At 38.8% G+C, this 16,729-nt stretch overlaps 1 protein-coding gene across 1 annotated transcript; it reads right to left on the bottom strand.

Moving 5' to 3' along the window:
* Window positions 1-313: 313 nt before the first annotated feature.
* Window positions 314-2,471, bottom strand: LOC119825949 (sentrin-specific protease 2-like). Its single transcript, XM_038346978.1, has one exon. It carries the CDS (start codon window positions 2,313-2,315, stop codon window positions 807-809), a length of 1,509 nt encoding a protein of 502 aa, XP_038202906.1. The 5' UTR covers window positions 2,316-2,471; the 3' UTR covers window positions 314-806.
* Window positions 2,472-16,729: the final 14,258 nt, after the last annotated feature.

The raw sequence follows: 16,729 nt of genomic DNA on the forward strand, positions 1-16,729 counted from the left end.
GCAGCAGATTGGCCACATCCTATGACCACACAGGTCAACATGAGTTCTGGAATGGCAGCAAGTAGATAGGCCACATCCTACATGAGTCCTAGACTGGCAGGCAGATGTTTGACCAAATCCTACGACCACACAGGTCTACATGACTCCAGACAGGCAGCCAGTAGCTTGGCCACATCCATGGTCACATATGTCTACAATCTAGGGACATCTAGTAGAGTATGATGGGTCAGAAAAGAATTAGTCTGTACAATTCATTTTCCTTTCTTGTACTATTTTCAAACTTTAAAAATACATAAAAACACACCAACTTCAATTTAACTGATCCAGCTCCAGCATTAGAGAGGCTAGTCAACACTGCCTGCCTCCTCTTGTTGATGTCCCTCCTGATCTTCAGCGGGAATAACACTGTAATGGGCATTCCTTTCAGGGATAAACAGTGCACACAAGGAATAGAGTTGATAGCTATAGGATATTGGAAAATGACAACTTTCAAGGATTGCAAACAAACAACTATGGAGGGAGGCAAGAAGACAAAAAAAATTGATAAACTAAATTCAGCATTGAAACCGTATTTTTGGACATGTGTTCTTAAATGGGTTGAACAACACTTTCTAAGCTTGCAGCGGTTACACGCATCCTATAGACGGCACTGGGCAGGACTCCCCTAGTTAGTACTACATTGAAGAGAGTGGGCTTTGTTGTGTTGGACAGCTCAGTATCTGTTTTAAACATTTTCCACCTTGAATGAAGTATCTAGAAGCATCGATGTAAAAGTGCAGGGTTCCATAGCAACCAGGAGGATGTTGTTATATTAAGTGACTGTGCAGGATCTCCCATACCATCCTCTTCCTAAAGAGGGGCATGTGCTGCTGAGAAAAGGTGACAGGTTGGTCTCTAGAAACGTAATCTGCATATTTACAGGTAAACACGCCACAGTCGCTCCCGTTTAGCTGTTGAGGAATCTCCGCTGATGTCATGCTGTATTGCTTCCATTCCAAAGGGTCCAACTCAATGTTCCTTCGAGTCTTGCTCTCATTTTGTAAATATTGAAAGATGGTCTCACAAATGCTCTGCCCTGTGTGTCCCATTGAGTCATAATACATAATGCTGCATTTCCTTAGGTCGATTACTATTAGACTCCAATGTACCTCCTGGTGAATAGGCACTAAAATGATTTCCTTTTCAAATAGATTCATTCTTCTAGTCCATCTTTTGACAGCACTGTAGCCACCATGTTTTAGCTTAGGGTAGAAAAAAGTGCTAAACGCATGAAGAGCAGGGTAGCCTTCTCTGTCATTTCGCTGAACCAGAAGATTCGTGTAAAAATTAATTACTTCATCATTAAGCCACTGACCAGTCTCTAGTGTCTGGATATCTCCTCTAGTAATTTGTAATTTGAATCCACTACTAAGGATTTCCTCTTGGGGTCCTGGACCTAGTGCCTTCTTGATTTCTTTTTCCATGTCCTTGGTCACATCAAGGACTTCATCGGTACCTCTGCCCTTTCCTTGGCCTGCAACAGGCTCTTTCTTTGTTGTAAATATGGGCATCTTGTTGGGGAGTAATCTGCTGCTGCCACTATACAGGAATTGAGACTGTGCTCCTTGCAAGTCAGACTCCAAGTGCTGTCCCCTTCTTTCTTCAAGGGTTGCTCCCTCTTTCTTCTGTGAATCAGATGATTCCTCTGTAGACACCTTTACTCTTTTGTCTGGTGACAGACATTCTCGTGTGGCAACAACAACAGATTGTTTAGGATCACACTGAGTTGGACTGGATCCATGACTCTGCTCTTCCCCTTCACCTTTGATGTTCAAAGTATCCAGGAGGGCTGTGTCAGCCCTGGGTGGGTCAGAGTTTGTGTCATCATTGTGTTGAAGGCGCCGTTGTAACTTTCGGTACTTTTCCCTTTGATGGTCTTTGGCATATTCCTCCATGACACAATAGGGCCGCTTATGACCCTTGCCACCATCAGCTGACTTTCTCTCAGTTGCACCCTGCTCCTGTGGACCTTTGGCCCACTGTAGAGGCTTTAGTTGTTTCGGACTCTCTTCCTGGGGTTTCTGTGGCAGCTCTTTGACTGGCTGTTGGCTTTGAAGCCATAGATCTCCCTCTTCCTGAGCTGTCCTCTTCCGAGCCTTGCTGGGCTCTTCAAACTCCCAATCCGTTCTACCTTCATCCTGGCGTTTCAGTTTTCCACCATGTCTCAAGGCTTCAGACTCCGTCTCCGCGCCTCCTTCATCCTGCTGTTTCCTTTTTCTACACTGTCTGGAAGCTTCAGACTTCGTCTCCATCCCACACGGTCCTGGTTGCCACATGGAATCTCTGCCTGGATTACCTGTGTTGGGTGCCGGACCCCGATGTCCGGAGAACCACTTACTCCAGGAAATGTAAAATCCACAAGTTGGTTCAAGATCAGAAACCTATCCGGTCACAGGATGAAAAGCTCAGAATAGCTTTTCTTCATAAAGAGAGTTTATTGGGGTATCAGGGTCAGTCAAAGTATAAAGCCAATTGAATGGGCAGCGTCGGGAACTGATTGGTGAATAATCAAGTGTTCGCAGTTCACCAGGATCCTCTGTGGGAAACCCCGTGGAGTTATAGGACTACTTCCTTAGATAAGTCCCTCTAAGGCACAGTAAGTGGCTAAAGATCCAGGATACCAAAATCAGACAGACTGTCCTAGTCACTGTAAGACACCAGGCCTTAACCGCACAGCTAACACAAAGGAGGCAAGCCTCACAAGTGATACTGAGTCGGAGGTTGCCCTAGCCACAGCATTCAAGGTTCTGTAGCTGGTTGTGATGTGACCAGTAAGAATGTAACTCAACATTCTTTGTGGGGGAGGGTGGACCTGCTCACCCCCAACTGGGTTCAGGAGTTGGAAGACAGGGTTGGAGTGTTGTGAACTAATCACACACATCTCAGTTTCCCTCAGCAAAGCACAAGGTTATGCAGATCCTCTCAGCATAACCGAGTTCATCCTGATTAGTACATTTATCTTCTGAAAAATTGTCCTTCAGGGTCAATAATAGAAATCAAAATATAATTGCCCTTGAAAATGGCTCCTCACAATATACTCACTAATTACAAAGGATAAAAAGAATTTTACATTTATAAAATTCAGGAGGTGGTGAAGAACAATGGTCTGTATTCTGTCAAGTATATTTTAAATAAATGCTGATTGGCCAGTAGCCAGGCAGGAAGTAGAGGCAGGTCAATGAGAACAGGAGAATTATGGGAAGAAGAAAGACCATTCCTCTGCAATCCTGACCCAGCCACAAAAGAAGCAAGGTATGACTGCCTCGCTGAATATGGTACCAAGCCACGTGGCTAACACAGACAAGAATAATGGGCTATTATAAGTTGTAAGAGTTAATAAGAAGCCTGAGCTAATGGTTCAATCAGTTTATAACTAATGTTGACCTCTGTGTGATTTCTTGGGACTTAACGATTGTGGGAACTGAGCAGGGCAGAATCCCCAACAACAAGGAGGTACTGTTGTTTGACAAAACTTTTCATAGAGAAATGAAGCAATATGTCTACTCTCCTCAGTTAGGGAACCCAGGAGAGACCAAAGTACAGATACCTCAAAAGTCCAAATCAGTAAACCAATGAGTTTTACTGGGGTTACTTACAGGAGTATGGGTGAGGGGTTGGTTACAAGAGCAGAAATGACTCAAAGACAGGTGCGTCATCATAGCCCACCATCAGCATGGGTGACAGCTCACAAAAGCTGAGAACCTGGAAACACTGCACAGCCTACAGACAGCTCAACAGGCTACAGAGTGTCCTTTCCAAGTGACTCGATTGGTCTAAACATCCTCCAAGCAGCTGTCTGGTATCTGCTTCTTCCAGGCAGTTGGTCTGAGGTTGGCTCTCCTGAAAGTCTTCCTTGCTGCTCAGTTCCCGTCCACTGAGAGGGACTCTCAGCTTTTATTGCTTACTATGGCAGGGAGGAGCCTAGTAAATCTGGTCAGTTTCAGGGACTTTTGGGGTTCTCTTGAGTTGTTTGCTTTCCAGCTTGAGGTGTTTCCCTTCAGAGTGGAATGTTTCAATCTTGGAGGAAACTGTTGTACAACAGGTACCAACTCACCAAGGACCAGTACATTACCATGAGAGAGTAAATAAAATCTCAACATTGTTAATAGGATTCATTCAGAAAAAGATATTTACTGCCTTGGTCACAGTCCTAGCAAAGAAGTCAAGACACATATTGTTTGTTGCTCACACTGCAATGTAATCACTGAACAAACCATTCCAGTATATTTACACCAGTGTTTTACTGGAAAGGAAAAAGGTACTTTTTCCTGTAAAAGGTTTGAATTTCTTATGATATTACACCAGGTGTCATTTTATTTTTATCAAGCTTCTTTCTCTTCTTTCTAATTACACCTTGGAGGAATTTGCTTACAAACAGAGAAAAGCAGTTCAAATCTCCACATTGATCTTTACATTCTTGAATACCAGATGACGGGACTGCCTTTGTGAAGGTGAATGTTATGTGTAGAGGATAAATTCGCTGTGCTAGGATTGTACAAAAGGTATTTTTAGCTTGTATAAGCTACAAGGAAGTTGCTCCTAACTTGATTGTACACTGTCAGTTTGCCTAATATGAACCAATTCCTGGGTGCAATTGGGTGTAGTAAGCTTTCTCATTGAGACCATCAGTCTTCAAATAATAGCACAGATTTATTAATTATAAAAGTTTGGGCTTAGCTTAGTCTATTTTCTAACTAGCCCTTATAACTTAATTAATCTGTTTCTATTAATCAACATTCTATCACATGGCTTGGTTACCTTTCCTCCGTCCCCCATGTCTGACCTGTTCTGCTTCCCATTGGCATCTTCCGAGTGCCCAGATCCATCCCTCTCACTCCCTCACTTCTCTGTCAGAATCCTGCCTAGCCATTGGCCATTCAGACCTTTTTTTACACCAGTCACAGCAATACATTTCACACAGTGTACAAATATCCCACAACATTCCCCCCTCCCTTTATCTAAATAAAAAGAAAACGTTTTAACTCTAACGTAGTAAAACTATATACAACAAGAACAATTATCAGGTAAGAATTACATTCACAATGTTCAGTCAGTCATCTTATATTTGCCAAATTTGGAAAAAGTACTGTATTATCTGTCTCATCTTGGTGAGTCCAAAGGTTTATACCTAAACAATGTTCTAACATAACTTGTATTACCATCCCAAACACATCTTAATGTCTTAGACCTTAAGACATTTTTTAAATAAACATTTTAAGCTTTTATGTTTGTCAAACTTATAAACTTTACATCTCTTATGTAGTTTTTTTTTCTGAATTTGGTAACAAGGAAAAATGTAACTATAATATCTAGTTTTCAATCCTATCAAAAACCAGAGAAGGATATAATATTACTTTAGTAAATAGGAAGTGCAGAGCATATAACTTCCAAACAATAGAAATGACAAAGACAACTGGCTGCCTGGTCAGTCACCTAAGATTCATTCACAGTGGTGGAGCATCCATTTTCAGTCTTCAGGCCTAGAATATCTTACAGACTTTTCTGTAAAGCAGGAATTTTTGAAGAATTTCCTACCTTGTTTTGGCAAAGTTCAGCAGTTACTTTCTTTCGTTTTCTACCAGTCCAATTTGGACAGCATACTGTCAGCAGATGAGGCAAGGTCAAAAATACTGAGGACGGCTTATATTGGAGAGGATGTGGAGTCAGGGGAACTCTCCTCCATTGCTGGTGGGATTGCAAACTTGTACAGCCACTTTGGATATCAATAAGGCGATTTCTCAGAAAATGGGGAATCAATCTACCTCAAGACCCAGTGATACCTTTCCTGGGAATACAGCCAAAGGAAGCACAATCATACCACAAGGACACTTGCTCAACAATGTTCATAGGAACATTATTTGTAATAGCCATAACCTGGAAACAACCTACATCCCCTCAACTAAAGAACAGATAAAAATAATGTGGTACATTTACACAATGGAGTACTACTCAGCTGTAAAAAAAAATGACGTCAAGAATTTTGCAGACAAATAGATAGAACTAGAAAAAAACATCTGAGTGAGGTAACCGGAACCCATAAAGACAAACATGGTATATACTCAATCATAAGTGGATATTAGACGTAAATCTAAGAATATACTGTTTCAAATAAGAACAGTTCTATGATTTGTTCACCACTGAATTCTGAGTCTAGACTTATAATTTGGCTGTGATAAGTATTAGAATAAACTAATTACAACCCTTGTATTCATGAAAGTTTCCATGGTAGTGATGAAGCTGAAGAAAATCTAGATCATCTAGCAGTAAAAAAAAATCACAGAAAAAAGATAGTAGGAAAATATAAGCAAAAAGCTTCCTTCACATGGTGGATTTTTATTTTCTTAGTGTCTGAGAAAGCAGCTGAAATGTGGCCACAGATGGGAAATCAACAGTTAACAGTAAAACTCCAGACAGCTCTAAATAGGAGTGATTTTGGAGAGTTCACCAAATGAAGTTTAGAGTCAACATGCTATATAAAATGGGATTTGTTGAACATGGGTATTATTTTCCAGAAACAACCCTAAAAAATAAGGGATACTCTTAAATTCTATATCTAGAAAGTAGCAAAATAAAAACAATACAAACTTAGAAATTTTGCTGGTAAGACTTTCAAACGCACTTAATGCACTTTTAGAACAAAAGACTAAAACCTACAGAATATTACAATTCTGTTATAAGAATCCAACTCAGCATGATATTGAGTATGAACAAGGGTGGACCACAGGAAACCAAATATAGGAGAATGTCTAGATGTTTCCTGTCTTCTCAGACATTCCTCATATAGCAGTCTTCAGACATTTCAACATCATTAGGGTGCACTGCTCCAAGCCAGCTCTGAAATAGAGCACACATGGAAGGACTGCCACAGGGTCCACACAGGTGATTATACATTACTCTGGACCCTTCGGGGCAGGGGTATTTGCAGATAAGATGAACATTAAACAGTGTGTTTTGAGAAAAGCAGATTGCCCTTCACATGTGTGCTGGTCTCATCTAGTCAGCTGGAGTCCTGAAAAGAACACAAGGCCAACTACCCAGATTTGAAGGGAATACTTTTCTGGAGCACAACATACATCGTCATTGGTCTTTAGCTAAACTATTTTCTCTTTTAAGTCTTTATAATCATGCTGGCTAATTCCTTTAGATAGCCTTTTAAATGTGCCATATAAAGGAAGGTAGATGTCCCTACTTTATTATAAATAACATAATATATACTTGTGGATATTGTATATTGCCATCCATTCATTCAAACATTTATTACACATGTGATATGTACTATATATGCACTAAGCTAATTATTTAGCACAAAAATCATGAACAGAGCAGAAGGAATGCCATTCATAGTTCTTAATCTTTGGGGGGGGGGTATTCAAGACAGGGTTTCTCTATGTAGCTTTGGTTCCTATCCTGGAACTAGTTCTTGTAGACCAGGCTGGCCTCGAACTCACAGAGATCTGCCTGCCTCTGCCTCCCAAGTGCTGGGATTAAAGGCATGCACCACCACTGCCTTTAATCCCAACTACTTAGTTCTTAAATTTTTGATAAGGAGGACAAATAATCAAGAAAATAATAATCATGGGTATTATGGCAGGAATAAATGGAGTGTTAAGAAAAAGAAGAAGTATATCTTTTAGGCTAAAATAGAGACAAAAAGAAAATAAGGTTAAATGAAGGAAGAACATTTCTGAAAATTTATCAATGAAAGCTATGTGGTATAAAAAACACAGGAGCATCTAAAACCAATAGAAAACCCATGTCACTACATCTCAGTGATGTCTGATAGGAAGGACCAAGAGTTAAGGTATAGGCCTAGACAGAGGCCAGGACATGAAGGACTTTATGATGAATTCATTTGGGGTAATCAATAGAGTCCTCTTGAACTTGGAAACAAGGTTAACTTCTAAGGATGCAAAGCTAGGAAAGATCAAAAAATAATAAGCAATAATCATTATTTATGGTTGGAGTATTTGGGAAATATACAGTTCCAGAGTGGATAAAGAGAATGGTCAGCATCTGATCATAACTCACACTGAAACATCATCAATAACACAGAAGCCCGCCTGAAGCAGTCATCTGTTAACAAGACTAAGGAGTTCCCTAAAGCTTAGAAACCTCTCCAGCTACCACTGGAGGTGAACAGAAGGCCAGAAAAGGAACATGATAAAGAAGTGGCATTACTGAGTTAAATTCTCAATTATATTCCCACCAGTGATTCAGTTAGGGCAGTTACATTTACATTTGTTTTGTATTCTGGGCTTCCATTCTTGAGAAATTCAAAATATTGAAAACTAACTTGGAAGGCAGTTCTTAAATATGCACATCAGCAGTTATGTGTATATGCTATGCACATTATGTGGATCATACATGAATACTGAGGGAGCAGAATACCTGAGCCCCTCTGCAGGATACCCACACAGAGGAGATGGATGCATAAGGTAACACTAACAGGTTGAGTTTTCATTACCACACGATAGCAAACAACATTTGCTTTTTCTTTTTTCCTTTTGTATTCATTTCTTTGTCTTTGCTTTCATTCCAGGCTCACTAGCAAACTTCTGACTAAAGTGTTGTCTTTCCATAAGAAAATATATTGAATAAAAATGGTTCCTGATCCACACAGGAATGATATCTTACCATGAATACATTTTCAGTGTGCTATCTAGATTAGGTCCACTCAATTTTGTTAGTCTATACCAAGTATGTGTGAATTGTTGGCCAAAACGTACTTCAGTTTTATTCTGAGGCTGTATGAAATTACATAAATTTAAAACTAAAGATCTGTGCCCAAAATGTGTGGTATAGAATTGCCACACTGAAATTTCCTAACAGTAACTAACCAATCTCTCCCTGTAATTTCTGTGGTTGGTGCCTTTCCTGAACTTCGCCTAAAGAAACCAGAAACTCTCACTCCCTTAAAGAAACCAGTAACTGTGGGAACCCACTTACCAGCACTATAACATAACAGAAAAAAAAATGGCTTTATACAATTTCACAGGGGAAAAAAAGTACAGCAGCTTAGAATTTATGAAAGACTTACACAGTTCATTTCTTAATAGACTATTAATATTTAGATATCAAAGTTCATCATCTACGACACCTTGGATTTTGAGTGACAAAAGGCAAGGGTGATTATGTGACTTGCCCTAAGTACAGCCAGGACTCCTAGGCTAAAGCTATTCCCATTGTGATAAGTACATACTTCATAGTAATAGTTTTTCAAACTCTTAATCTTTTGGAAACACTTAAATTTCATATTCTCACTTCATATAATTGTTTGGTGGAAAGCATCACTTCAGCACCATAACACCCTTTTATACAAAAAGTCTGGATTGATTGGCTGAGAGCTTCACCCCAGCTCCTGGCATAAGCTCCCTCCCCTGGGAGTTGCCTCAGTCCAAACTCCAGCTCCAAGAAAGCCCACCAAATGGTGACCCCTCCCCAGGGAGGACCAAGACCACTCCCACACACTACTTAAACTGCCTCCCAGAGAATGAACACGTGGTCTCTGGATTTCACGTGATCTCTCCTTCTCTCTTTCTTCTTTCCATGTTTTCTTGGGGCCACCGGGGAACAGTCCATTAAACATGGGAGTTTAATTCAGTCTGATTCAGTATGATTGGGATTATTAGGTTTGTCTAAGAGATAAAACTTATCAATAATTAAATATAAACTTTAAAGTTTTATTTCCTAAAAATAAGGTATATTTAGCCTCCTATAAAAAATTTTCCTATCTCTTATGAATGATGTGGGAGGTGATATAGGCCATGAATATGTTTTATTGTCATTGGTTAATAAAGAAACTGCTTTCAGCCAATGTCTTAACAGAGTAAAGCCAGGCTGAAAGAGATAGAGGGAGAGAATAAGCAGAGTCAAGGGGAAGCCATGTAACCACTCGCTGGAGATAGACACCTCCACCAGAGCCCACTGGAACCTTGCCGGTAAGCCACAGCCAAGTGACAACATACAAATTAATAGAAATGGGTTAATTTAATATATAAGAGTTAGTAAACATTATTGCAATTAATACAGGTTTCAGTGTGATTACTTCAAGTCTGGGCAGCCAACAATTTGGCTCCAGTGTGATTAACTATATCCACATAATAAGCCACATAAAGATGAAATATACACAGAGAGTCTGGATTATGTATATTATTGTGGTTTCTTTGAATTTTTCGACTGTGAATGACCTAAGTACAAAGAGACATTTCATTGTACAGACTGCTAAGCTAAACCAACATCTATATTTTAAAGGTATTGTGACTTCTAAATTTGGGTTTAAGGATTTGCCATTTCGGAAAAGAGATTCTTCTTTTGTTTCCACAGAGGATGAGAACCTTGGAATCCTTCCAGACTAATGTGGTTTGATGGACCAAGACTCCCTGAAAAGTTTGTGTAAACACCCCTAAAAAATACTTTGCCCAACAAAATCAGGAAGCAGTTTGGAAAAAACTATGCCTAAATTCCCAAATATTGTTTATAAATATTTGTTTACATTTAAAGAGAGATATTATATGGAGATTTGTATTGGTATGGATCTTAGTCTATTGATACAAATTTTAGGTCAATTTTGTTATATGTATATTTCTGCTCTTGATTAAGGTATTGTGTTTTACAGATCATTTAAAAATGTAATGGATAATTAGGAAATATTGGTTAATAGATAATCATCTATAATTGTCAAGTTTGTAGTCATGTTAGCTAGGTTTTCTAAATGTACAGAGATGTATTTCAGATGAATAGATAGTCTTCAGATCTTTCAAAGACTACAGAATATGGCATTTAAAATGTTTTAAGAACTTAGGACTTTTCATGACAGTGAGACACATCTGCTCCTGGCATCACCAATCTACTTCAAGAGAATGATGAGCATCGAAGATGCTTCTCATGGAGTTTGTTAGCCATTTGGGCAAGAACCTGCTCTTGCCTGAACTGCTTTACTGGACTGGACTTTCAGGACCCACAGAATAATGAATGACTCCTAAAGCTGCCTAAAGAAGGTGAGACCATCCTTTGCAGTTCCTGCTTCATGAGAGAATCTGCCAGACATTCTGCAGGACACAGAAGAAAGTGACTGACAAACTGCCAATATAGGTGGAACTGTCTGAAATTTCCTGCTTCATGGAAAAATCTACTGGATACTATGGGCCAGAAGGCTGAAGATGGGTGCCCACAATATTACAGAAGAACTTTGGGTGACTGTCCAGGAAAAGATATCCCTGTCAATTCTAGAGTTTTAGAAGTTGTTTATAATGCACTTCCCATTTACTTAGGTAATATTATATCCTTCTAGAGTCTTTGATGGAGTTGAAGAATAGTTATAGTTTTCCTTAGCTACAATATAAGATAAAGTAGATATAAATATTGTAACTATAATTCTTGCTTGATACCTGTTTTGTTATATGTAACTTGTTGTGTTAAAGTTAAAACAGAAAAGAAAGGTGATGTAAGATGTGAATATGTTTTATTGCCACTGGTTAATAAAGAAGCAGTTTTCAGCCAAAGATTTAACAAAGTAAAGCCAGACTGAAGGAGATATATATAAAGAGAGTAGACAGGGTCAAGGGGAAGCCATGTAGCTGCCCACAGTAGACAGACGCCTCTGCTGGAGCCCACTGGAACCTTGCCTGTAAGCCACAGCCAAGTGGCGATACACAGATTAATAGATATGGGTTAATTTAAGACATAAGAGTTAGCCAGAAATATGCTTAAGCTATTGGCCAAACAGTATTGCAATTAATACAGATTTCTGTGTGATTATTTCGGAAGTCTGGGCGGCCGGGAAACAAACAAGCAGCCTCCCTCAACATATGAACAAGTAGGCAATTTCAGCCCACATGGTATCTTTTTATAACAAAAGTCATTATGCCCATATTTCACTAACAAGGAAAGACAACTTCACATGGTGACTACAGAGCTTTCCCTGAAAGACTCGCTGGTGTGGGGAGACTCTCACTCAAGTCTCGGGATAACATGACCCCTCCTCAGTAACTCAAGAGAGACCGTCCTTGCTGCAATCACACGAGGTTTATTGACAGGTACCAGTGCACTGGGGCCGAAATTCATAACCCACGCAGGGGAGAAGTTCAACTCTGAGTAGCTGGGAGAAGGGGTATTTAAGGGAAGAGACCACAACCCAGTAATCCAATTCATTGAAAATTCCGAAAATACCAATGATAATCACAAGGGGGTAACTCCCTGTTTCTCAAGATTATTCTCAAGATTACAATCTAATTTTATCTTCAGCTAGTTCCTGAAACAGAGTCACTGAACCTGTTAATCCTAGATTTTTGGCTCTTCTCTTCCTGTTAGAGCGGTCTGGATTTATCAGGGTCTTTCATCCCCTGAATGGGCCACACTGTTCCTACCAACCATATTTTTTCCCTTCCATTTCTCACATGTACCAACTGCTTCCTTCCTAACCTCTGCTCTGGGTATTTATTTTGCTTTTTCTATGATTCTTGGCTTAAACATTTTTTTCAGTGAGACCTTCCATAACTCTCCTATTGAAAATTACTAGACCAGTCCCTCTTCCTATATTGTTGCCCTTCATTTAGTTACTTTTCTATAGGATGTATCACCAATACACTGCATAATTCACTTTTGTTTATTGGTTACTATGTCTTCCTCTAGAATATAAACTTCAAGAAGGCAGGAATATTGGTGTGTCCTTTTCATTAGTATGACCTTAACACTTAAAATAGTATCTAATGCCAAACAAATACTTGTTGAATAAGTAGACTGATGTAGTTGACAGTTTGGAATTCTGTGTCTATAAACAATCAAAGGTCACATCTAAATAAGTTCTGAATCCTCTCCCTGATAGAATGGATTTTCCAGGAAGTTCCTCTAACAAAGTGCTGGGGACCAGCCTCGACAAAAATACCTCTCACCAGGGTAGAGGTGTGGGGATTTAGAAATATAGTAAAGAATATGAAGACGTGAATGAAAATAATAAAACAGAGAAACATATAGGATAGTATTGGGAGGAAGTTCCAGTGAGTACTGAAAATTCGCCCACATTTAATTTCCAACTGCTTAAAATACCCTTGACCCCAAAATGTAGGAGTAAGACAAAAGACTGCATTAACATGATACAAGGAAATGAACACACCAACTGAAAGTCCCGGACTACATTCATAGTTAAACATTCTGTTGCTCGGACAAAACAAGTCATGCTTACACCCTAGACCAAAACATTCTGTAGGCAAACCACTCCCTGGGTGGAATCCAAAGTTATCTCCATAAAGGGAACTGGAATTTAGTTGGATCCTTAGACTTTTGTTTGAGGTAGGAACAGATCTACTTCTCTGGTCTTGGAACACAAGGTCTGGCAATTAGCCAAATCTGTTGTCAATAACCTTGAGAGAGGAGAACTGCTCAACAACTAGGTGGGACCTTTGTTTTGAGGTAGTAAGTTCCAACTCTCTGACCTTTGGTCAATATGGAAATAGGCTCACATTTTCGGGTCTCCACACAAAGGTGAAATTTTAAACAGTTAATGTATTTCTAATTACTAACATTTTCTTTTGATGCTGCCACCAATAAGATATAAAAATTATTATTTAATAACTAAAAGATATTCAATTATTCTGATTTTAGAACAATGTGTAATTTGAATTTAAAATGATCACCAAAGCAATCTAGAATGTCTTGGCAACAAATTCTATTTATTGTTTACTTTCCATTTCTTCTAGTTAAACACATCACATGTTCTTTGGTATAGTATTCTAAAACAAAATATGAACTTAAGAATCTAATATATGTGTATTTTTGTGTGGGTTTATGAACAGTAACAAATAAGATTATTTTAAAAGAACACACTAACCTAACCCATATCAGTAGTGAGCATATCTTTCAATTTTTATTAACAATTATTATGGAGTTATTCTGATGTACTTTTATTTTCTAGTCTCTTGTGTGAACAAATAAAAACAAGGAAGAAATACTGAAGAAGGACTTCAGGTGGTCACTCCATATGGTCGAGAACTGTACAACCTCAAGAGTACCACATGTCATATAAGAATTGTGTTACAAAGGGCTATGGATGGTCATGTCATACGGTCAAGCACTGTATACCCCCAAGAATATCACATATATCATACAAGGATTGTGTTACAAAGGGTTACCAACAGTCACATCATATGGCCGAGTACTGTGCTCTGGAGTGCCTACACTATGCCTCCCCAAAAGTGATACACATATCGCCTATAAGTCATATATAAAAATGCCAATATTCTGCTCCCTTGCCTTGGAGCTATGCATATTCTGGATCTGTTCATAATTACTCAGCCTAGATGAAAACAAAAACCAGTGAATACTACTCTAGGAAGGAAAATCAACAAGCAAAACTTCAAAAGATACTAAGACAAGTAATGATGTACAATAGAGTATTGATTTATTTGCATTAAAGTAACAGCCTCAAAACTTTCACCAGTCACCACAAGATGGAGGCAGTGTTAAAGACAGTTGTCCTAAAAAGTCATTAGGTCTCTATCCCTGAGTCCATATTTAGTTGCTGTGCTTTTCTTGAACATGGACACACAGTTTGATACTATAGTGATCTTACAGCACCCTCAAGTGGATTAAACTGACAAAATGTCCTTTCTAGAAGAGAAGTGTTGTTCTGACATTGGAAAAGGCTAGAATCCTTTACAAACAAGGACTATTGGGATAAATGAAGATGTACCAACCTTTATCATGTGGCTTATAGTTGGAACTACTCACTAATAACAGAAACAAATGTTTTGGGATGGAAGGTGATAGATAGATAGATAGATAGATAGATAGATAGATAGATAGATAGATAGATAGATAGATAGATAGGTGGATAGATAGATAGATAGATAGATAGATAGATATTATATAAAATGAAGAACTGCCTCACATGATACACAACTATGGCAGATTAAAGGAATTGAGAAATCTGCAATATAGCATATGGAAGTTTTAGACCCAGTGAAGTTAGTCTGTGTCCACAGGACTGAGAATGAGCAGTCAATGATTCAAATTCTTTTTTTTTCATTTTTATGGTTTTTATTGAGCTATATATTTTTCTACACCCCTTCCCTTCCTCCTCTCTTCCCCTCTACCCTCTCCTGTGACCCCCCATGTTCCCAATTTACTCAGCAGATCTTGTCTTTTTCTACTTCCCATGTAGATTAGATACATGTATGTCTCTTTTAAGGTCCTCGTTGCTGTCTAGTTTCTCTGGGGTTGTGGCCTGTAGGCTGGTTTTTCTTTTCTTTATGTCTAAAAGTCATTTATGAGTGAGTACATATTTGTCTTTCTGGATCTGTGTTACCTCACTCAATATGGTTTTTGCTAGATCCATCCATTTGTGTGCAATCTACCTCAAGACCCAGTAATACCACTGTTGGGCATATACCCAAAGGATGCTCAATCATACCACAAGGATATGAACTCAACTATGTTCATAGCATCATTACTTCTAATAGGCAGAACTTACAAACAACCTAGATGCCCCTCAACCAAAGAATGGATAAAGAAAATGTGGTACATTTACACAATGGAGTATTATACAGCAGCGCAAAATAATGACATCTTGAAATTTGTAGGCAAATGAATGATTCAGATTCTACTCTGAAGGGAGGAGAAAATGAAATTAGATGTCCCAGTTCAAACACTGAAGCAAGGGAAAGACACAGGCTCCTTTCTCCTTTGTCTAGTTTCCTATTCAAGCCCCCAGTGGCTCGCATACCACCACCACACTAGCCTACAGAGCAGTTTCACTGCCCTACACAAATGCTCCATGGGCTTTCTATTCTCCCCCCCCCACACCCAAAGTCCTGATAACCAAAGAATTCTTTGCTGTCTCCATGGTTTTTCCTTTCAGAGATTATCATTAGTTGGGATAATTCAGTAAGTAACCTTTTCTAATTTGCTTCTTTCACTCATTAATATGTATTTAACTTTCCTGAGTTTCTTGTCGTGGCTTGGTGACTAATTTCTCCTTAATGCTGAATAATAAGTATCCTATTGCCTAATGATACCATAGTTTATCTGCTCATCCGTGGAAAGACATCTTAGTTTCTAATTTTTGATAAATATGATTAAAACTGTGTAAGTTTTCAGCTACCAAGGTAAGCTCAGTGTAACCACTGGGTCTTTATGGCAATAATGTTTTGATTTTTGTCGAAGCACTAGAACTTTCCTCAAGTGGCTGTACCATTTAGGATTCACACCCACAAGTAGAGAATTCTATTGCTTCATATTATCACATTGGTATTGCCAATGTTCTGGAACCTGGTCTAATAAGCTCGTAGCGGTACCTCATTGTGATTTTAATTTGCATTTCCCTGATACCATATGATGTAGTACATGTTTCCATATGTGCATTTGTCTTCTGTATGTCTTCCTGGTCGCAGACACACTGTTAATGTCTCGCTCATTCTTAAATTTTTATTGGCTTTTTCACCATTATTTTAAAAATTCTTTGCATATGCCTTTTGTTAGCATTTCCTGCAGGCTTATGTATTAGCTTTTCATTCTTTGAATGGAATCTTTTGTAAGTTAGAACATTTTAATTTTTTAGATTTTTTTATGTATTAAGGTCTGTGTTCACTTGCACTGAATGTGTGCCTGGTGGTGACCCTGAAAGTCAGGAAGGGATATTATGTTCTCCTGGAACCGATACAGGTGATTGTGAGCCACCATGTTGGTGAGAGAACAG

Source organism: Arvicola amphibius, chromosome 11, assembly GCF_903992535.2.
Source record: "Arvicola amphibius chromosome 11, mArvAmp1.2, whole genome shotgun sequence".
Lineage (NCBI taxonomy): Eukaryota > Metazoa > Chordata > Mammalia > Rodentia > Cricetidae > Arvicola > Arvicola amphibius.

Coding starts and splice junctions, on each gene's coding strand:
- LOC119825949 (XM_038346978.1), bottom strand. CDS start 2,315: ATGTGGCAACCAGGACCGTGTGGGATGGAGACGAAGTCTGAAGCTTCC.